Source organism: Nicotiana tabacum, chromosome 3, assembly GCF_000715075.1.
Source record: "Nicotiana tabacum cultivar K326 chromosome 3, ASM71507v2, whole genome shotgun sequence".
NCBI lineage: Eukaryota > Viridiplantae > Streptophyta > Magnoliopsida > Solanales > Solanaceae > Nicotiana > Nicotiana tabacum.
Genome location: NC_134082.1, coordinates 196,029,490 through 196,049,907, shown reverse-complemented (window position 1 = coordinate 196,049,907; position 20,418 = coordinate 196,029,490). Strand labels below are relative to the sequence as shown.

The window sequence follows — 20,418 nt, the reverse complement described above, 5'->3', positions numbered from 1 at the left end:
TTGGTCCGAAAAGAGCAAGGTAAACAATCACCTATCTATTACGTAAGTAAATCTTTGTTAGATACAGAGACGAGGTATCCTCAGTTAGAAAAACTTGCACTTGCGTTAATCATGACATCTACAAAGTTAATACCTTACTTTCAGTGTCATCCTATCGTTGTGGTAACTACCTACCCTTTACGTAACATATTACATAAGCATGAGTTATCAGGTAGGTTAGCTAAGTGGGCAATAGAGTTAAGTGAATACGAAATTGCATACCAACCTAGAACTGCTATAAAATCACAAGTATTAGCTGATTTCGTGGCTGATTTTAGTCAGGGAATACAGTTAGAAGCAGAAAAAAAAATTACAGGTGTTCAATGGAGCTAACCCAGGAGCTTGGACTTTATTCACTGATGGCTCATCTAACGTGAGAGGAGCAGGTTTGGGGGTAGTATTGGTACCACCTACGGGTGAAACCATTCGGCAAGCTATTAAATGTCATTCCGTAACTAACAATGAGGCAGAATATGAGGCTATGATTGCAGGTTTAGAACTGGCACGGGAACTTGGCATAAATCAGATTATAATCAAAAGTGATTCACAACTCGTAGTTAATCAAATGCTGGGGACTTATACAGCCAGAGAAGCAAGGATGCAACAGTACTTGGAAAAGGTACGGGAATTGATAAAACAATTTCAAGATTGGAAAATTAGACAAATACCCAGGGACGAAAATCTTGAAGCAGATGCCCTGGCAAATCTCACATCTGCGGCCGACGTGGCAAATGATGCAAATGCCTCAGTAATACATTTATTTCATTCAGTTCTTGATCCTGATGCGAATGAGGTCAATTTTAGTAACTTAACCTGGGATTGGAGGAATGAAATTGTTGCATTTTTGCAGTATGGAATCGTCCCTGATGACAAGAAAAAAGCTTATGCGTTTCGAAGGCAGGCCGCTCGGTACTGCTTAAAACAAGGTGATCTATATCGTAAAATGTTCGGTGGACCCTTAGCAAGATGCCTTGGACCTTCGCAAACAGAGTATGTAATGAGAGAAATACACGAGGGTCATTGCGGGAATCACGCAGGTGGAAGATCACTAGTAAGAACCTTAATTAGGGCAGGTTATTACTGGCCTAAAATGGAAAAGGAGGCAGAAAATTTCGTGGCCAAATATGATAAATGTCAGAGGTACGGTAACAATATGCATAGACCTGCGGAATTATTACATCCGATCATTGCGCCATGGCCATTTATGAAATGGGGAATGGATATCATAGGTCCATTACCACAAGCAAAAGGACAGGTAAAATTTTTGCTTGTTCTCACTGATTATTTTACTAAATGGGTAGAGGCAGGTGCATTCAAACAGGTGCGAGAAAAAGAAGTTAGAGACTTTATTTGGCGGAATATCATATGTCGATTCGGCGTACCAAAGGAGATCGTATGTGATAATGGTCCTTAGTTTATTGGAGCTCATATCACAGAATTTTTTCAAAGCTGGCAAATTAAAAGGATTACGTCAACACCCTATCATCCGGTAGGTAATGAATAGGTAGAATCAACGAACAAAGTCATTATCAACAATTTAAAGAAACGACTAGAGGAATCAAAAGGAAACTGGCATGAAGTGTTACCTGGAGTTTTATGGGCATATCGCACAACTGCAAAAATAAGTACAGGTGAAACACCATTCTCATTGGTTTATGGAGCTGTGGCTTTAATTCCAGTTGAGATAGGGAAACCAAGTACACGGTTCACACAGACGACATAAGAATCTAATGACGAGGCGATGCGGGTCAACCTAAATTTACTCGAGGGGCGGAGAGAAGCTGCTTTAATAAGAATGACAACACAAAAACAAGTCATAGAACGATACTACAATAGAAAAGCACGCCTCAAGTTCTTCAAAATTGGGGACTTCGTGCTTAAAAAGGTTTTTCAGTCTACAAAGGTAGCTAACACATGGAAATTAAGTCCAACATGGGAAGGACCCTACAGAGTGCGTGATGTTGCAGGAAAATGAGCATATGAACTGGAGACATTGGATGGCAAGAAAAAACCCATGCATTGGAATGCTGTTCATTTAAAGAAATACTATTTCTAAGGAAAACCCACGGTCAGGTATAACCATTTTAAATTTCATTTTTGAATTGTTAAAATTTTACTAACGATTTTAGATGATAGGCAAAACTCTAACCCGTACTAAATGATGAGTCACGACCTGTAAGGCACATGGAGTAACCTAAAATTCCTGGCCTAAGGTTACAATTATTCTGATAGAAATGCAAACGGGTTATGCAGTCTTCATCTATAATCGTCCCTCTGAGTCCCGTATGTTTTCCTTTTCAGGAAAAGGACCAAATGAGAGAAACTATCAAGTGTTCGAGGATTCATACTTCAACACTCAAATACTTGGGAGACTACATAATATACACAGACATATGTATAAAGAAGGCAAAGTAGATTAAGGAAAAATCAAGCCTGAAAGAGTCAAGTACAGAGTAAAAGTCATAAAGCCACGAGCTAAGGCCAAAGAAAAACCTCACTATAGTTAGGGCAAAGGCTATGTACTAAAATGGGTTATAAGGATAAACCCCGTAGCTGTATTCTTCTTTTGAATCTGTTACAAGAAAAACAGTTACGAGAAAGTTATAGATGTAATTCAAATACATGTAAAGTTTTATTCGGAACTAGACAAGGTTCAAAAATAAAATCTTGTCAAAGTTATTTAAGAGAAACATGTGTATTCCTATTTCTTTTGTCGTATGATAATACCATTATGAAGTTGAGACATTTTCTTCATTATGTATTGGAATATAAAAGGGTCCTCTTTTATAAAACTCATGTTTAAATTAATCATGAGGTTAACAGAAGCATTTTTCGGGAAAAATGCAAATTATTCTGTAAGTCCTTAAAAAGAAAGGCGAGAATAAAACAAGCAGAAGTTTAAGATAAAAAACTTCTTAATATATAAAAAAATCTAAGACTAAGTTTGAACTTAGTCATAAAACTACGAAATTGTTTAGATTGCCCCATTAAAAGACTTGGGGACTGACGTTTCTAAAATCAACCTTCAAATGAAGTTAAAGGTTTGATTACAATCTTCCAAAATCAAAACAAAAATAAAATCATTTGAATAATTAAAACTGGTCACTGAGAAGTTTGTGGTATTGAGGTAGGAACGTCGATAGGAGCAGACTCAATTTGGGCAGGTGCATCAGCAGGCCCAGCTTCATCTTGGCTTGCAGCAATGGGCTCGATCGGGTTTGAAATAGTCATGATACCCGTATCAGCTTCAACATTCATGAGAGCTTCAGCCACGGGAACTTCATCCACGGGAGAAGGGAAGTCCTGAGTTTGTTGAGCCTTTTTAATGGTTTCGTTGATTTTAGTTAACTCCAACTGCAGGTTGAAGTTTTCTTGGCCAGCTTCAAGTAGGGTATCACGACGGAAATTCAAAAAAGCCCAACTTACCTCAACAACAGATTTTTCTTCAAGGATCTCATAATCCTTTTCCCAAGTAGCGATCTCATTTTTTAGCTCTTCATTTTCAGCCAAGGCGGAGCTGTGGGAAGCTTGAAGAGAGGCGTGGAAGCATTCTAAAGCACGCACCTTATCAACAGATATTCTGAGGTCTTCTTGTGCTTGGGTCAAATTTTGCACAAGCTCCCCAGCGTAAACTTCCTTTTGGTTTAAAAGAGCCTTTAATTATCTGATCTCTTCACTAGCTTTAGATAGTTGCTCTGAGAAGGAGGACTCGAGACGCTCTTTGTCTTTCTCTGCCTGGTGTGAAGAAGCTTTTGTAACCGCCAATTCTGAAGTTAAAGCCCGTACTCGCTGCTCTAAAGTATTCTTGCTCTCTTGTAAGCTCTCTATATCAAGTTGAGCACTCTCAAATTGCCCCTTCCAATTGGTTGCTTCCAATTAAGAGTCATGTACTATCTTCTCCAAAGGGGCAATTCTTTTCATCAATTCTGTGCCGATAAGATTAGCCTAAAAAAAGAGAAGAAATAAGAATCCCAAAGATGAAAAATTTTGCAAAGTAAAAAAGGGAGAGAAGAAAAATACCTTCAGAGTAGCATGCACGATATCATTCATTAAAGTCAGGGAACTGTGACTTTCCAGTTTTGCTTTTTCAATTGGGCCAATAAGAGGCTCCAGCCATACATCCGCCTGACCTGACTTTCTCAAAAGGTTGTTCTCAGCAGGAATTTCAATAGTTACCCGTCTCATAATGACACTTCTACTTGAAGAGCCCGTTTCAGTATGATGAACTATAGGAGGGGGAATAGTTAAAGGAGGAGTCGGAGAAGAGGTAAGAGCAGTAGAAGAAGGAATGGAAATAGCTGGGGCCGGTAAAGAAAGAATCACAGGCACGGGTAATGAAAAAGACGATAAAGGTACTTCATCTAAAACATGCCCGACATCTTCACGACCAAATACTCTGACGAAAAGTTGGTCGATAGACTCACGAGTATCGTGGGGAGTGACGTCATCATCAAGAATTTTTATTGGGGTTTCAACAGGTTCGGTAAGAGAAACCGAAACTTCAGCTTCGTCATCAGAAACGATGCGTCTCCTAACTCGTGGCCTCGTTACCAAGGAACTCTCATTTTCCTCTTCTTCAGAAATTTCCTCTTCAGCAGCTTTCCTTTTCACAAAAGAGGAACCCAAGACTATTTCTCGGGCTCTTTCTAAAGAGATACGGGTTCCCGAAGGAGTACGAGTCCCCAAAGAGACACGAGAGCCTGCAACTACTTCAGCAGTAACCCCTCGAATAGCAAATCCTGACAAAAAGAAGGATAAAAGTTAAAACAATAAAGGAGAATATAGGCACGAAAAGAACAAAATGTGAACTCTTACCATGAGTCTTTACCTTCCGACCAAAATAGTTAGAAAGTGTTTTACAAGATCTACCGTCCATTGGCGCGATCTTTAGCAATTTATCTACCCAACCACGGAAATTGGGAACATCCCCCACAACTTCCATGGTTGCTAAAAAAAGGGGGGGAGGTAAAATTAGAAAAGCTGATAAACTTGAAAGAAGAGGGTACGAGAGTGATAAAAGACCTACGTGCAAAATTCCACTTCTCAGGGAAGGGAACATTATCTTTACTTACTAAACTAACAGTGGGGGCAGCAACAAATTGGGCATACCAGCCACGGTCCTTGTCATCTTCAGGACTCACCAAGACCCTCTTACTCCTGGCTACTAGTGTAAAAATACCATTACGAAAAAGCCTAGGTGAGTAAAGATGGATCAAGTAAGGGAAAGTAAAAGGAGCTTCAGCTTTAGTGGTTAAATGCCTTAAACAGGCAACAACCCTCCATATGATTGGGCCAATTTGACCCAGGCAGACATTGAAGAAACGACAAAATTCAAGAATGACTGGGTCGATTGCTGGTCTAAACCCTAAAGTAAAAGGGTAAGTGTAAACAAAAGAGAACCCAGTTAAATATGAGGTAATTCTCTGATTCAGATTAGGGATAATAATGGGAAAATCATTACTCCAATGACAGTCCTTACGAACCACAGGAGTCAAAACCTCTGTAATTTGAGTAGGGTAAGCATCGACACGATCTAATGCGGAAACCTGGTTTCTAAGAGATTCCCTGTCATGGTAAAAAGACAATTCTGAAGGGACTATCTCATCTACTAAAGGTTCGCGTAAAGGTTCAGAATGGTCTTTACCCCTAGAAGAAGATTTGTGAGAAAGGGAACCTCTGGTTCTAGAGGAAGGACCAGAACCAGAAGAAGGCATAAACGAACCACCTCTAGTAGATCCTAAACTACGAAGTCTACCTCCCCTTCTGTGCCTAACAGGGGCATTGGGGAAGGAGTCAGTAATGGAAACTCTTTCAGGGTTAGGGCTTGGAGAAGACATATCGAAGAAGAATGATTCAAGGAGGAAGTAAACAGAGATTTGGAGAAATAAGTTTTCTATAAGCTTTATGTGATAAAAGACAAGGGAAAAAAATTATATTTATACCGATAAGTAACCGCCAAAGGTAAAAGTGCGGAGGTGGAAAGACCATAATTATGATAACTAGCACTTTATTAATAGTGGAACCGTAAAAACCTTGAAAAAGCTGCAAAAATTGCAGAGCCAATGGAAAATTGATACGTGTACGAAATATTATATGGAAGTGACAATTGAAGCGTCATTTTTGTCATAGCATCAATGGTGACAAAAATTCTCGTTTTAATGAAATCCACTTCCCAAATATTCAATTTATGAATAAATGGAAAGTGGGGGGGACTATCTGTATTGGAAAAAATTGCATTTATATATGCAAGTGACATGTTGAGACACGTGGACTGGTCAAATAGTCAAAGAATTATAATTAGTCAAGAGGCACGGGCAGCAGTAGAAACGAGCAAAGGTAAAGGAAGAGGCACGTGAGGACATTTGAAGGATTCAACGCCCATACCTATTTAAATCATTTATCAAAAGGAATGGATCTGACCATAATAAAGAGTGCAGATACGGAATTCGACAGGCATTAAATACTGGATACGTTAGAGAATTTGTATTGATTACAATGATTGTGTAACGTAGCATTCAATGTCTTTAATTATTCATAATAGCCTCATTATGATTTTGAGGAAATACATATCTTCAAGATACCTATAAAAGGGAGGTATCTGGTCACTTGTAAACACAAGACACAATCGGAATATACTTTGATTTACTTGTTTTTCTCCTGATTACACTCTAGTTACTCTAAATTACTTTATTCTACATATTCTTTTGATTATCAGTAACCAGTGTTCTTCTAAATTCTAACTTTGACTGAAATTCTGTTTTTTGGTTAAACAATAGGTACACGTGCAAAGCGCGTACCCCAAGACTAATATCCAATAAATTAGGTTCTCTATTACTACAAGTTCCACGTTTATTTACAAAAATTAAAGACTCCTAGGCATTGAACCTAAAATAAGCACAAATATCAATATGACTATCTTAGCTACAACCAATTAGTATCACTAATATGAGTATTTTCCTTCCATTATTCTTCATTTTTCGTCAAATTTACATAAAAATATAATATATATTTATGCTGGGCCAAGAAACAACGGGGCCGTATCAACAAGCCCTAATTATCAATCAGCCCAAAAACCTTCTCCAGCCCAAGCCCAACTACAATAGCCGCCTACTATTCTTTTTTCCCGCCTTCAAATCACCATATTTTAAACCCTCATATCCTCCCTCTCTTTCATATCCTAATCTCAACAACCCCACACTCTTCTCCTCCTAGGGTTTCCACTAAAACCCCAGAAAAATCCTAATTTCTCCACCCCCGGCAATGAAACCCTCAACGAGAACCAGAACTTCCAGATCTACAACATCACCACCATCGTTTCACACATTCTTGAAACCAGGTGCACTTGCCCAAATCAGGTACTCCAAAATCTCTGCTAAATCAAGGTTGAAAAATGCTCAGTCCCTGTTTGCTATTTATAGTCAACAAATTCCCTTGATTACCGCGTCATCCGACCCCTTACAAACCATGGATGCCATTCCCTGCTTCAATTCATCGATCCGATTTCGCCAGCCTCGGTTTATTCAGAGAAAGAAGCTCACTGCTGTTGCACCCATTTTTACTGAATCCAATTCGTAAAAAGGTGATCTTTCGCGAGAATTGGATAATTATAGTGAAAAAATATAGAAAAAACTGAAACTTTGTGTATTTAGGGGGATTTTCCCCCTTTCAATTTTTGATTTTGTTATTTGTTTTTTGTAATTGCAACAAACAAGAAATGTAGAAAAAACACAAATTTATATCAATAAAGTGATCTATTCTACACAGTTTTAATCTTTTGTGTTTGCATGAGTTTTCATGTGAATCTTAAGGTTTACTTTATTGCAAGTATTGAATTATGTGTGTTATGAAAGGAAATTTGATTTATTGAGGTAATGTTTATGTTTAAAGAAGATTACTTTATGGCTGTGAATTATAGTTTGTTCTGTGCTTATTCAATGCTGACTTCTTACTACTATAATTTTGATCTTGATGCATTCATTGAAATGGACACATTTTGAGGAAATCTCTATTTAATTCCCCCCCCCCCCAAACCCGTGCTTTACATTCAATGGTAGGCATTTTTCCCCTCATAAATCTGGTTTCTGTTCTTTCCCTGCACGCTGATGTGTTACTTTTAACCGATTAAAGAGTGATTACCTTAATTGCTTCTCTTCCTTATATTCTCGGAATATTGGCTGTTGACTTTGGATCTAGTTTATTTACTGCAGTTTACTTAAGTTATGTTTGCGGGTTTCCTTATTATTCCGAAAAGACTTGAGCTTTCTTGATGCGATTGCAGTTTCTGGAGATAATTGCTACTTGTTTTTTTAGTCACTTCATATTTTTTCTTCTATCCTTAAGTTAGATTTGATACTTCCAGATCAAGATAATTTACTCTAGATTTCTTATTCCTGACAATGAAGACTAAATATTACGAAGCAGTGACTTTGCTAGAAATTGCATGATAGAAAAGTGGGACGGACCTCTATGTTTATCCTGCTTGGCTCAAAATAGGCATTTGAGGGACAAAATCTACAGAATGAAACTCTATGTTCTTTTGGACTTGCGTATTAATTTATGTCCTATGAATGGAAATTTTATTTATTGAAGTAATAACGTTTCTTTGTAAAGAAGATCACTTTATGGTTGTGCAATTATAGTGTGTTCTGTGCTTATTCAAGGGTGAATTCTTACTATAGTTTTCGTCTTGATGCATTGGAGTAAATGGGGAGTCTCTAGTTAATCCCTCCCCGTGCTATACATTCAATAGTAAGCAGTGTTTCCTCCATGGGTCTGGTTTCTCTGTTCTTTTACTACGCACTACAGGCTGATGTGCTGCTTTTACTAGATTAAAGAAGTAAGCTTTCCCTCTAAATTGCTTTTCTTGCTTATGTTTTCAGAATATTGTCTTCTTCCATTTGTCAGTTTGATGTAAAAAATTCACTGCCTACACGAATTAATATGCAGAGTTGATATTACTGCCTACATGAATTATATATTTCCTGCTTTTGGGTGACCTGTCCATGGTTAAGAGAATGTACCATTTTGGATTCCATTGAAACATTCTCGTTTTTCTTTTACTGTAGTTTACTTAAGGTTTCTTCATGGGTTTCCTTATTAGTCCAAGCAGTGAAACACCTGAGCTTTCTTGCTGTGATTGAAATGTCTGGAGATTACTGTTACTTGTTCTTTGTAGCCACTTTATTACTTTTCTTTGATCCTTCAGTTAGATTTGATCATTTCTGGATCAAGGTAATTTACTCCAAATTTCGTATTCCTGACCACTAGGACGAAATAGTATGAAGCAGTAATTTTGCTAGCAAATACATGAGAGTTAAAAGTGGGAGAAACCTCTATGTTTATCCTGTTTGGCACCAAATACGTATTTGAGGGGACAAAATCTACAAAATGTACAATGGTATATTATGTTCTTCTGCTCTTCTATATCTGCTGTTAAGTTCACTGATTGTTAGGCCAGTCTCTCTGTTTCTAGCTTGATACATATCCTGTTTGACTATAATGAGCATAAAGTGGAAAATGATATGATTGTGGAGATTTTATCATCTGAAATTCTACAGTTTTGTGTCTTTGCATAGATCAGATGTGACATATTTGTGTTCGTGTATGAAACTTTTACTAGACAAAGATTGCATAAAAGGTTTATTATCAAGTTTCAACTGATAATCTTGTAGAGTTTGATAACTTGCTTGTTTCATTTCATTGAAGGTAACACTAATAATGTGAAAGAGATGCTGGTTGGTTGTCAACTGATAACCTATTGTAGCCAGACATAGGATTCTAGATCTTCTCACAGAAATAAGATTAAGTAAGCTATTTCATGTTTGTCATGTTGTATGCACCCCATTCCCAAGCTGGCATGGGTGGTGGGATTTTGTGCCTGGAGTTTGGATCTTGTATTTTTTGACTCATACCAATTGGAGGGAAGTAATCTTATGATTCTACAATCAAGTTTGAGCCTGACATAATCAAGTTTGAGCCTGACAACTTCACTGTTTATCAACCATCTATTGTTCGTTTAGATATGGGTTCTATTATCATCCATTGCCATTCGTAGAATTTACTACCAAATATCTCACCGGAATTCACAGGACTCTGCTTCCGCTCCACTCTAAGGCCTACAATGCACGAGAATTTTCTCTAGGAAACTCAGTTTTTGCCAACTCTAAAACAAACACCACCTTCTAGTTGAAGTGCCAGCTACAGTTCCATTATTTTATCTCGTATACTCCATAAATAAAAGGTGCATGTAACGAAATGAATATAAGGCAATTCTTCAAATGCATTGGCAATATGAAAGGGAACACATTTAATTTTTGGGTGAAGTCAAATTACAACTTCTTGTACTCCCTCTGTTCAATTTTACTTGGCACGTTTTGACTTTTCACGCGTTTTAAAAAATAATAAATAAAGTGCATAATTTACCATGATACCGATATTAATTGATACATATTTTATTGGATTTGAGAAAATGATTTTAAATGAGTAATAAATACTGTGGGTATAACAGAATTTTTTTTTTGTCTTCCTTTGATATGCAGTAAGTGACAAGTAAAAATAAAAATCTATTTTTAGTATACTTGCCAAGTAAACGTGACCGGAGGGAGAATAAAGTTATATTTACATTTTAACAAGTCACATAAAGAAACTTGCTATAAATCACAATTTCTATATTTGAGTTTTTTTCTAATTATTTAGAATCATAGACAAAGATTTTATTTTAATTTTTTCAAATAGCAATAATGCTATTCCTTTTTGGATTAAGAAAACTAGTATTAGTACCCCGCGATGCGCGGTCAAATCATTTCAAATTGCAATGTATGTTGTTTGAATCATTTACAAATAACCTTAAAATATATATATCTCAGATAAAAATTATATAACATGAGAATTTAATTATGAAGCAGGATATGAAATTATTTATCAAATCTCGTAGTAGACAACCAATCTTTTTAACATATATTTGTAGCAACCTAACCCCTTGATTTTAGTACTTGCATTTCGTTCCGTTGTGGATATTAAAGAATCTAAACATGTCATATTGTGATTGGTGTTGTTCGAGCACATTAGATCATATTATTTTAATAAAATTCTTACAATCATTGTATTTTTATCAGGAAGTCAAATATGTCTTATTCATCACATCATTTTTACATAAATTTTTTTTTGTTCTTTTCTTGTAGTTATTGTATTATTTAATATTTCTTATTATTATATCATCATATGATTTTTTGTTATCTTATAATTAAATTAATGTCTTGCTTATTATCCTTTTAATAGTATGTGATAAAAATATATCCTCTTATTCATAATATTTTAATCATTTAAATTTGTCAGTAATATTTTTAAATATAATTAATTATTTTATTTTATCTATATTAAAATTAATTTAAAGTATAAGTATCCTCACACTACCTCTATTTTCTTTTTAATATACATTCTCTTTCCTACTATAAATGCTAATTACTTTTATATTAATATTTTACCTATAACCAAAATAATGTCATATTTTGTTTTAAATTGTAACTTTTAATTAGTCTAAAATATTAATACATAAGTTATTTGATTATCATGTTCCAAATGTATTGATTTCTCTTATAATTAATTTTGTATTAGATGCAGTTAAATTTTCTTTCCTTTTTAGCTATAAGATAAAATTTAATTTTAATTTTAATTTTCATTATTAAGATTACCAATATTAGAAATTTATTTTGTTTTTTAAAAATTTATTTAATCATAGAAAAAAATTCTTAATTTTATGAACACATTATTTCTAAATATTGTAATAATATTTTTACTATCATTTTAATTCTTTACGTAATATTTTTTTAAAAAAGAATTTCATCTCAAACTCAAATAATTCTTATCATTTTATTTTCTAAACTGGACCACAATTTCAAAAAATTATGCTATGCATTCAAACTCAAACTAACTGCACTCGATTCAGATATTAATCATAAGTCTAAAATATTAATACATAAGTGATTTGATTATCATGTTCCAAATGTATTGAGTTCTCTTATAATTAATTTTGTATTAGATGCAGTTAAATTTTGTTCTTTTTTTGCTATAAGATAAAATTTAATTTTTAATTTTCATTATTAAGATTACCAATATTAGAAATTTATTTTGTATTTTTAAAAATTTATTTAATCATAGAAAAAAATTCTTAATTTTTTGATCACATTATTTCTAAATATTGTAATAATATTTTTACTATCATTTTAATTCTTTACGTAATATTTTCAAAAACAAATCTCATCTCAAACTCAAATAATTCTTATCATTTTATTTTCTAAATTGGATCTCATTTTCAAATAATTATGCTATGCATTCAAACTAAGTGCACTCGATTGAGATATTAATCACAAAAAAATATTTTCTTAATTGTTTGAACATATTATATCTAAATATTGTAGTAATATTTTCACTGTCATTTTACTTCTTTACATATTTTTTTTCTTTTTTAGTTTAAAGATACAAATTTAATTTTTGTAAAATTACCTATATTAGAAATTTATTTTATAATTTAAAATTTTATTTTTATTATTATTTTATTTTTCATAAATAAGACTTTTTCGTGGTATTATTTATAATTTGAGCATTCGCATCATAGTTTTAAGAACTTTCTAATCTTAAATTCAAATAGTCTTTTCTTTTCATTTCTAATAAGTTAACATACTTTTCCTATTTTTTAATCTAATATATAGTCTTATTATGTTTTATGTGGCTTTTCATTAACTCGTAACTTTATTTAATATCATTCTCAACTACTTTTGTTTAATAATATAAGATAAATATATAATTTTTTAATTATAAAATAAATATTTATTTTGTTTCAAAAATATTACTCGAAAAGTTTAAATTATTTAAAATTTAATAATATTTTTAAGTATTGTATATTTACTTTATTTTATTTTCTAAACTTATGATTTATAAATGTCCTTACATTATCTCTAATTTATTTTTATTGTTCAATATTTTTAGTTTTTTATTTTACTATTAGACTTGAGTTATGTGGACTTATATTATGACTTTTCTTATCATAATATAAAAAACTTTCTCATCTCAAATTTATATAAGTTTTACACTTTTTCCTATGATAAAAAATCTTAGTTTTTTTCTATTTATTCTTTATTATTGATTTTATATTATTCAATACCTAATATTATTACATTGTCATGTGAATTTTTATTAGCCAGTTTGAATTTAATATCTAATTTACCACACTCATTCTAGTATAATATATATAAAAATTAAAATACTTTCTCATCTCAAATTCAAATAATTTTTATCATTATATTTTCTTAATTGGACCATATTTTCAAAAAACTATGGTATGCTTTCAAACTTAAACTAACTAAACTTAATTCAAATATTAATCATAGAAAATTATTTTCTTAATTGTTTGAACACATTATATCTAAATGTTGAAGTAATATTTACGTATAAAATATTCGTTTGCACGATTTATCAATATTAATATGAATTTATTTTTCTTGTTATTAAAATATCTTTTGCTAATTATTTAATTTTTCTCTTACCTTATAATTAATTTGTATATTTTATGTAAGATCTTATTTTGCTGCTTGAATTTATTTAGTTTTTAAACTCAATAAATCTTTAATATCTTAAGTAATTTTTAGTTTTATTTTATATTTTAACTTACTCCAAAGTATAAATAGTCATAGGTTATCTCAATTTACGTCTTTATATATATTTCTTATAGTTTTTAATTAATTTTTCACCTCCATATTTCTAGCTAACATAGAAGAAAATCTATGAGTGGATCAATATATATATATATATATATATTAGATTTGTCTAGATCTATTTAGATTATGTATAAGATTCATTAAACTATCTTCATTAATTATGTTTCTATATATAATTTCTAATTATTAATGTTGTCCTAAAATTGCCAAGTGACTTTATTTTAGCTTGCCACTTGGCTTAACCACAATGCATACTACTCTCTTTTTAATATAATATAGATATTAGGTAAAATTACAACTCTACTTAGTTTTTATGAACAAATGTTTCCTTAAAACTCACAATAGAGGCTGTTTAATATTCAAATTTCCCAAGAATATCGGGAAGGGTAAAACAATTTCACATTTAATAGGTCTTTTTATATAAAGTAAGTTTTATTAACATTAAAAATTCATGACCCGCCAACCACTTTCCCGCTTTTACAACTTCCTTATATTTCAAAAACCCCATCTCTACACACTTCCCTCCTTCCTCTAAAAACCACTCTTCTCCAATTCCAACACAAATTTCAAATTTAAAAAATGAAATCTAAGATAAGAAGCAGGAATTTGAGATATTCAATGCCGTCGTATTATACATACCTGAAGCTAGGAGCGTTGGCCCAAATCAGGAACTCCAAAATCACTGCTAAATCAAGACCAAACGATGCTCAATCTCCAATTGGAATATGCCAGCAAATACCCAATTCGGAAACTGACCTCTTAGCACCAACCACAGAGGGCTTAATTCCTTGCTTCAATTTGAAGAGCACGAACCACCGTCCTTGTTGCCTTCAGAGAAAGAAGCTCATTGCAGTTGCACCCATTTTTTCTGAACCCAATAATTATGATCCATCTCTCGTTACCATCTAATCAGATCTGACTTTTTATTTCCTGTTATATTTTGCTTTATTAGGTGGGCTTTTAGTTTATGTGGCTTTAGGATGAATGTAAGTAGTGCACTTACCTTAAATTGGCGCGAAGAAGAAATTAATGTGTTTAGTAAATAGTAAATTGTTTTTGCATCAATGAAGTGTTCTGTTTTGCTTTATTTATGCTTAATTGTCTTGCCTGTGAATTAATTTCAGTTTTAATGAGGAGGAATGTGTTGTTTGACGATTATTTCAGTTACTAAATGTGTTTAATGCTCTTTGTTTTGAAAGGAATGAAGGGTTTCGGTGTACCAGGATCATATCTTCCAACTTCAGGTCTCAATTATCTTTAATTTTCAAAAATTAAATTTTGCATTTTTAGAAACTATATCTAAAAAGGAGTACTAAAAGTTACATTATTTTATAATTAGAAAATAAATTTTTTTTCTCACTTTCCAATTCCAAATACTAGTTATAGTAAGTGAGAGAACTAGTTTGAGCTATATGGATGTTGTGATTAGGAAATGTATTTATGACATTATGCCTCTTTGTTAAGTTGATAAATTTATTGCCTCAGATTTCAGAGGATACACAGCAGTGAAAACAAACATGCAGTTGATTCTTTGATGATTTGATATGTTATGTTATTATAATCAGGTAGTTCTCTCAATTCATGGTTCTGTTGCATGTATGCTGATTACTGAAATTGTGGTGCTTGATATAGTTAGTGCTAATATGATCATGCACTTATTGAATGGTTTCTCTTCAATGTATTGCCACGTTCATGCTTCAAGAAGAAATAGAAGTCTTTCGATTCACGAATCTGAGCAGATCTAACATGGAAGAAAATTCAATTGAAACCAGAAATATGCTGTGTTATTGTTCATGCTGTACTGAAACTGTATCAGTCTGTCCAATCTTTACCGTTCTTTGCATTTGTTGAATGATCAGACTTGTTATGGTTAGCATCTTTGTAATCGTTTCCTCATTATTCTAATCCAGTACTAGTGGTAACCAATTCCGTAGTTTCTCCTGTTAAAACTCTATGCTACTCATGTGTAACCTCTTTTGGTAAGTCAAAGCATGAAGCTTTTCCAGCAAATTCTTTAGGTTTGGTGCCGGAATTTCCTTATTCCTAAGAATTGGCCGATCTAAAGCTGCACTCTTTTCTTTATACTATATGTCTATCTTTTAGCTTACCTTTTTGAAGTATAACTCTGAACATACTTCATACGAGCTATATGCTTTTCCTTCTTTTCCAGTTGTGGGCGAATCTCAACTATCTGTTCCGAATTTACTTTCAACTAGATTTTCTATTTCCTGCCAGTTCAGTTAAATCCTCTCCGGAGACTTATTATGCTTCCCAGAACTTGAAATAAATGGCGGTCGAAGCTTCTGGAAATCATTGGACCTTTAATTTCTTAGGTTGCCTTCTCCTACCTTTGCTTTATTCTTCACTTTGATCTCATAATTATGCGAGTCAGGGCGCTTTGTATTTTCAGGGCTATTCATAAGGATGAAAGTGGAACAATAGCATTGCATAAAAGAGCAAATGAGAATAGAAGGTAGGCATACTATTGGATCTCTCCTCAGTCGACAACAGATAAAGACTAATCCTGCCTTAGAATAAGTTAAGAAGGTAATGTAGAAATGATGCTGGCAATCCCTTTAGAAGTTATCTGATTGATAGTTTTCAAACAACATTTGAGCTACTCATGGAGATAGTTGTTTGAAGCAGCTTTTCACTATATAAGAAACTTTAATACTGAAGTAATGCATTAAATGATTTCCTTATACCCTCCTTGTGTGAGGGGATAGAGGGTGGCAGGACAGGTTTCACTGCTCCCGGCATAAAATGCATTTTCTTGAGTAATGACCTTGTGAGGAAAGAACTTCATGGTTTGATGTTCCAGTTTATAACTTCACATTTAACTTATATATCCTGACTTCATAAATTTGGCTTCTGTAATTCTGTATTCTGACAAAGTTTTTATGCAAAATTTAAGATGTGGTAGTTTAATGAAGTTAGAGTCCATCTCCTTTTATTCTATATAGATACAGATCTAATTAGAAAGTCTTTGAATCCATTCTCCACGGTGTTGTATGTCGAGCAATACTCCTGCATTTTCCAAGTAATTACTACTCTGGCTTTGGCGGTTATTACATTCTGTTGATCCATATTGTAATAATTATGCTGTAGTAGCATATACATATACATTAGAGTCAGCCACCTCCTCTCCTAAATTTTATTTCCTTAGTAATCACCCTTCCAGTTATCAGAGAATTAACTCTCACAAAAATATCCAGACAAGAAATCAAATGCCTACCAATTGAGCTTGTGAGAAGGATCAAAACTTGAGCTTTACTAAAACAATGATTGAGCTCTGAATAGTTCTAAATGCTTAAACATATACTCCTAACATATTTGAAATGGGAGAGAAATCACATCACTCTGTCATGATTCAACCTTTTGGAACTCTATCAAAACAATGTTCCCAGATCATCGGTATTTAGCTGTTACGTCTACACAATTCTATTGCTCCTCCAATAAGCAAATTAAGCAATATGCATTGGTTCAAAGTTCGTTCTACGGTACATGGCTTGTTTCACTTCCACGGTCAAGCTTCCAAAGCGAGTTGTCAAATTTACAAGTTCACTATCAATAACGGAACAGAGTATAGTCAAAGATGAAGTTCACAATGTATCCTCAATCCTCATTGTCCTTTTGAACCTCATAGCAGATCAGCTAACGATGGTACAGTTTTATCATTAAGACGTAGAGGGGGAAAATCCATGAAAACTTGGGCCACATTCTAAAAGTATAACTGGTTGATTAAATCAGTCTGTTCTTCTAGAATGGGTGGTGCTTCCATATTTAATCTACCTATGTATTTCTCGGTGAAGCTATAAAGAGCGGATACAATATGCAATTACATGAGTGCTTTAACTGATCTCTACAGATTGACACAACATAATACGAAAAGCTATACGAGGAAGTGAATCTTCAGGCTTTCAATAATTCATGTTTTACAAAAATAGCAAGAAAAATTGAAATACAAATATAAGTTTGGTTCCGGCCTTGTGTACAAAATATAATGTGGTTCTCATCTTGTGCACAAAGTCTGTACGAGGCTGAGAAGCAGAAAATAAGAATTGTCTAGACTTCATTATTGTACCTACAGAGAAGCACAATTGCAGGGGAACAAGAAGAAGTATGCTTAAACCAAGGCATCTGCACCAGCAACAATCTCCAATATTTCTCCTGTAATCTTTGCCTGACGCTGTCTGTTGTACGCTCTAGAAAGGTTCTTCTTCAACTCAGTTGCATTATCTGTTGCAGCGCTCATGGCACTCATCCTAGCAGCAAGCTCACTGGCTAATGACTCCTGCAATGCCCTCAAGATTTGACTGTTCAAGTAAAGTGGAAGCAAGGCATCAAGAATCTGAACAGGGTCCTGCTCAAATTGCAAGATTGGCGAAAAATCAGTTGTCTTAGTCCTCATAATATCTCTTTCCACTGTCAGTTTCCCTTCCTTTGTTGTCAACCTAAAGAACTCATCTTCTGCTGCATCAACACAGTTCCCATTGATGTCACAAATCTCTCCCTTTGGTGACAATGGAAGAAGGGTGTGAATCACTGGTTCAGATTTCACTAAAGACACAAACTTTGTGTACAAAAGCTCAACTTTGTCAACCTCTTCACTCACGAAAAGCGAAAAAACATCATCAGCAATGGCCTGAGCATCTTTAGCAGTGGGCAAATTGCTTCCTTCAAGGAACTTATCTACAGGAATGTAAGGCCTACGGAGGAAATAAGAATTACCCTTTTTGCCAACACTGATAATAGTGTATTCAATGCCAAGAGCTTTCAAATCTCTAATCCTGGCCTCAGCTTTTTTGATGAGGTAATTGTTAAAACCACCACATAGACCACGATCACCAGTGACAACAACCAAAGCCACTTTCTTGACAGGTCTAACTTTGGTGAGGGGAACATCAATGTCATCAGTTTGAAGCTGTTCATTGATGTTGTAAAGGACCTCAACCAAAGTCTCAGAGAAAGGCCTAGCACCCACAACAGCTTCTTGAGCTCTTCTGACTTTAGCAGCAGCCACAAGCTTCATAGCCTCAGTAATTTTCTGGGTGTTCTTGACTGATTCAATCCGATCACGTAGATCACGGAGACCACAGTGAACAGGGGTGACTGATGATGATCTTGAGGGGTTTGAAGGGCCTGATGAGTTATGGTTAGGAAGCTGAAAAGGGTTGACAGAAGAGCGGAAAGAAAGTGCAGAGGAGTCAGAAAGAGATGGTTTTGAGGATACCAACATTGTCAAATTTGAGCAAGACATGGTTAAGGGTCACTTTTTTTTCTTAGCTCTGCAATGCAAAAAAATTGGCTGATATGGAGGAGCAAGAAACCAGCCAAAGAGGAAGGGAAAGAGGGAAGTATGGGAGATAAAACTGGCTTTTGTTTGAGGGTCTTTTAGATTCTTATCACAATGGTGGAAATCTTGATGTTTGGTGGTGTGGGGTGAAGGGAGAAGGAGGGAATGAGCGGTGGAGGGAAGCAGCATTTGGATGAGGTTTTAGGATAAGGATTTAGACCGTTGGAGATTGCGGTTGTGAATGAAAGAAAATTTTTGATTTGCTACTTTGGGAAGTAAGATTTTTTATTTTCTTACTTGTAATTTAACAAATTTTCTTTGCATATGTTATGAAACAATAAAGAAGAAGACAGAGAAAAGTAGAAAGAAGAGAATTTTTATTGATATGGGATAAATTACAATGGAATAAACCCTTTATTTATAGGGAGAGAGTGACTTAGCCACCAAGTAATAAACTCTAGAATTTCTCTAAATATAGACATTCACTATAAATAAAATTCTATTTATAACACTCCCCCTTGAATGTCTATTTAACAGATAATGTGTCTCGTTAAAACCTTAACTAAATAAAACACAGTAGAAAAAAAATTCTAGAGAAGGAAAAAGAGTACACATATCTAATAATATGCCTTTTGGTTGCCTCGTTAAAAATCTTGCAAGGAAAACCCAGTGGGACAAAACCTTGTAAGGGAAAAAGAGTGCAACATGCATTAACTCCCCCTGATGAGAGCATCAATTCACATCTTTAAGCATTTGCATTCCAATCTTGTGTACCATCTTCAAAAGATCTTTGGTAGAGATTTGATAAACAAATCAGCCATATTAACTTGAACGAATTTGTTTCACTTTGAAATCATCATCCCTAATAGATGATTGTCTTCATATGATCTTGTTGGAATCGTCAGTTCAACATCTTCACATAGAGGTGAAAACTCTTGTTATCATATTATCACGCTTATAGTTATAACAAGATACATTTGTGCATAAATTGCACTGAGGAAGTGGTACTTCAAGATCAAGAATTGTATATGCTTCGAGCAACATAAATCCTTCACGGATTGTCATATAAGTTAAGTCATATAATAGACTTTAGATGCATATCAAGTTTTCATGTCATGCTAGACATATAAGATATCGAAAACTGATTGACTTTATATTTTCAAGTGTTTGAACTGCAGGTCTAAATACTTGTCTTTCATATGAAACCAATTCTATTCGAATTGTGTCTCTTCTATTTGGCTAATATTTTTGTGTTTGTATTCGACAAACATAAGATCCTCATCTATAGTTAGCACTATCATAGATGTCGTCGATGAATATTTTATATCGGTTGCAACATTTTTTCATAAAGACATAACATAGAGATCTCTC

General features: G+C 33.9%; 1 protein-coding gene across 1 annotated transcript; it reads right to left on the bottom strand.

Annotated features, from left to right (window-relative positions):
• Positions 1 to 17,646: 17,646 nt before the first annotated feature.
• On the bottom strand, positions 17,647 to 19,312 carry LOC107792409 (ATP synthase gamma chain, chloroplastic-like). The gene has a single exon (XM_016614622.2). The coding sequence runs from the start codon at positions 19,009 to 19,011 to the stop codon at positions 17,878 to 17,880; it is 1,134 nt and encodes a 377-aa protein (XP_016470108.1). The 5' UTR covers positions 19,012 to 19,312; the 3' UTR covers positions 17,647 to 17,877.
• Between the last annotated feature and the right edge of the window lie 1,106 nt (positions 19,313 to 20,418).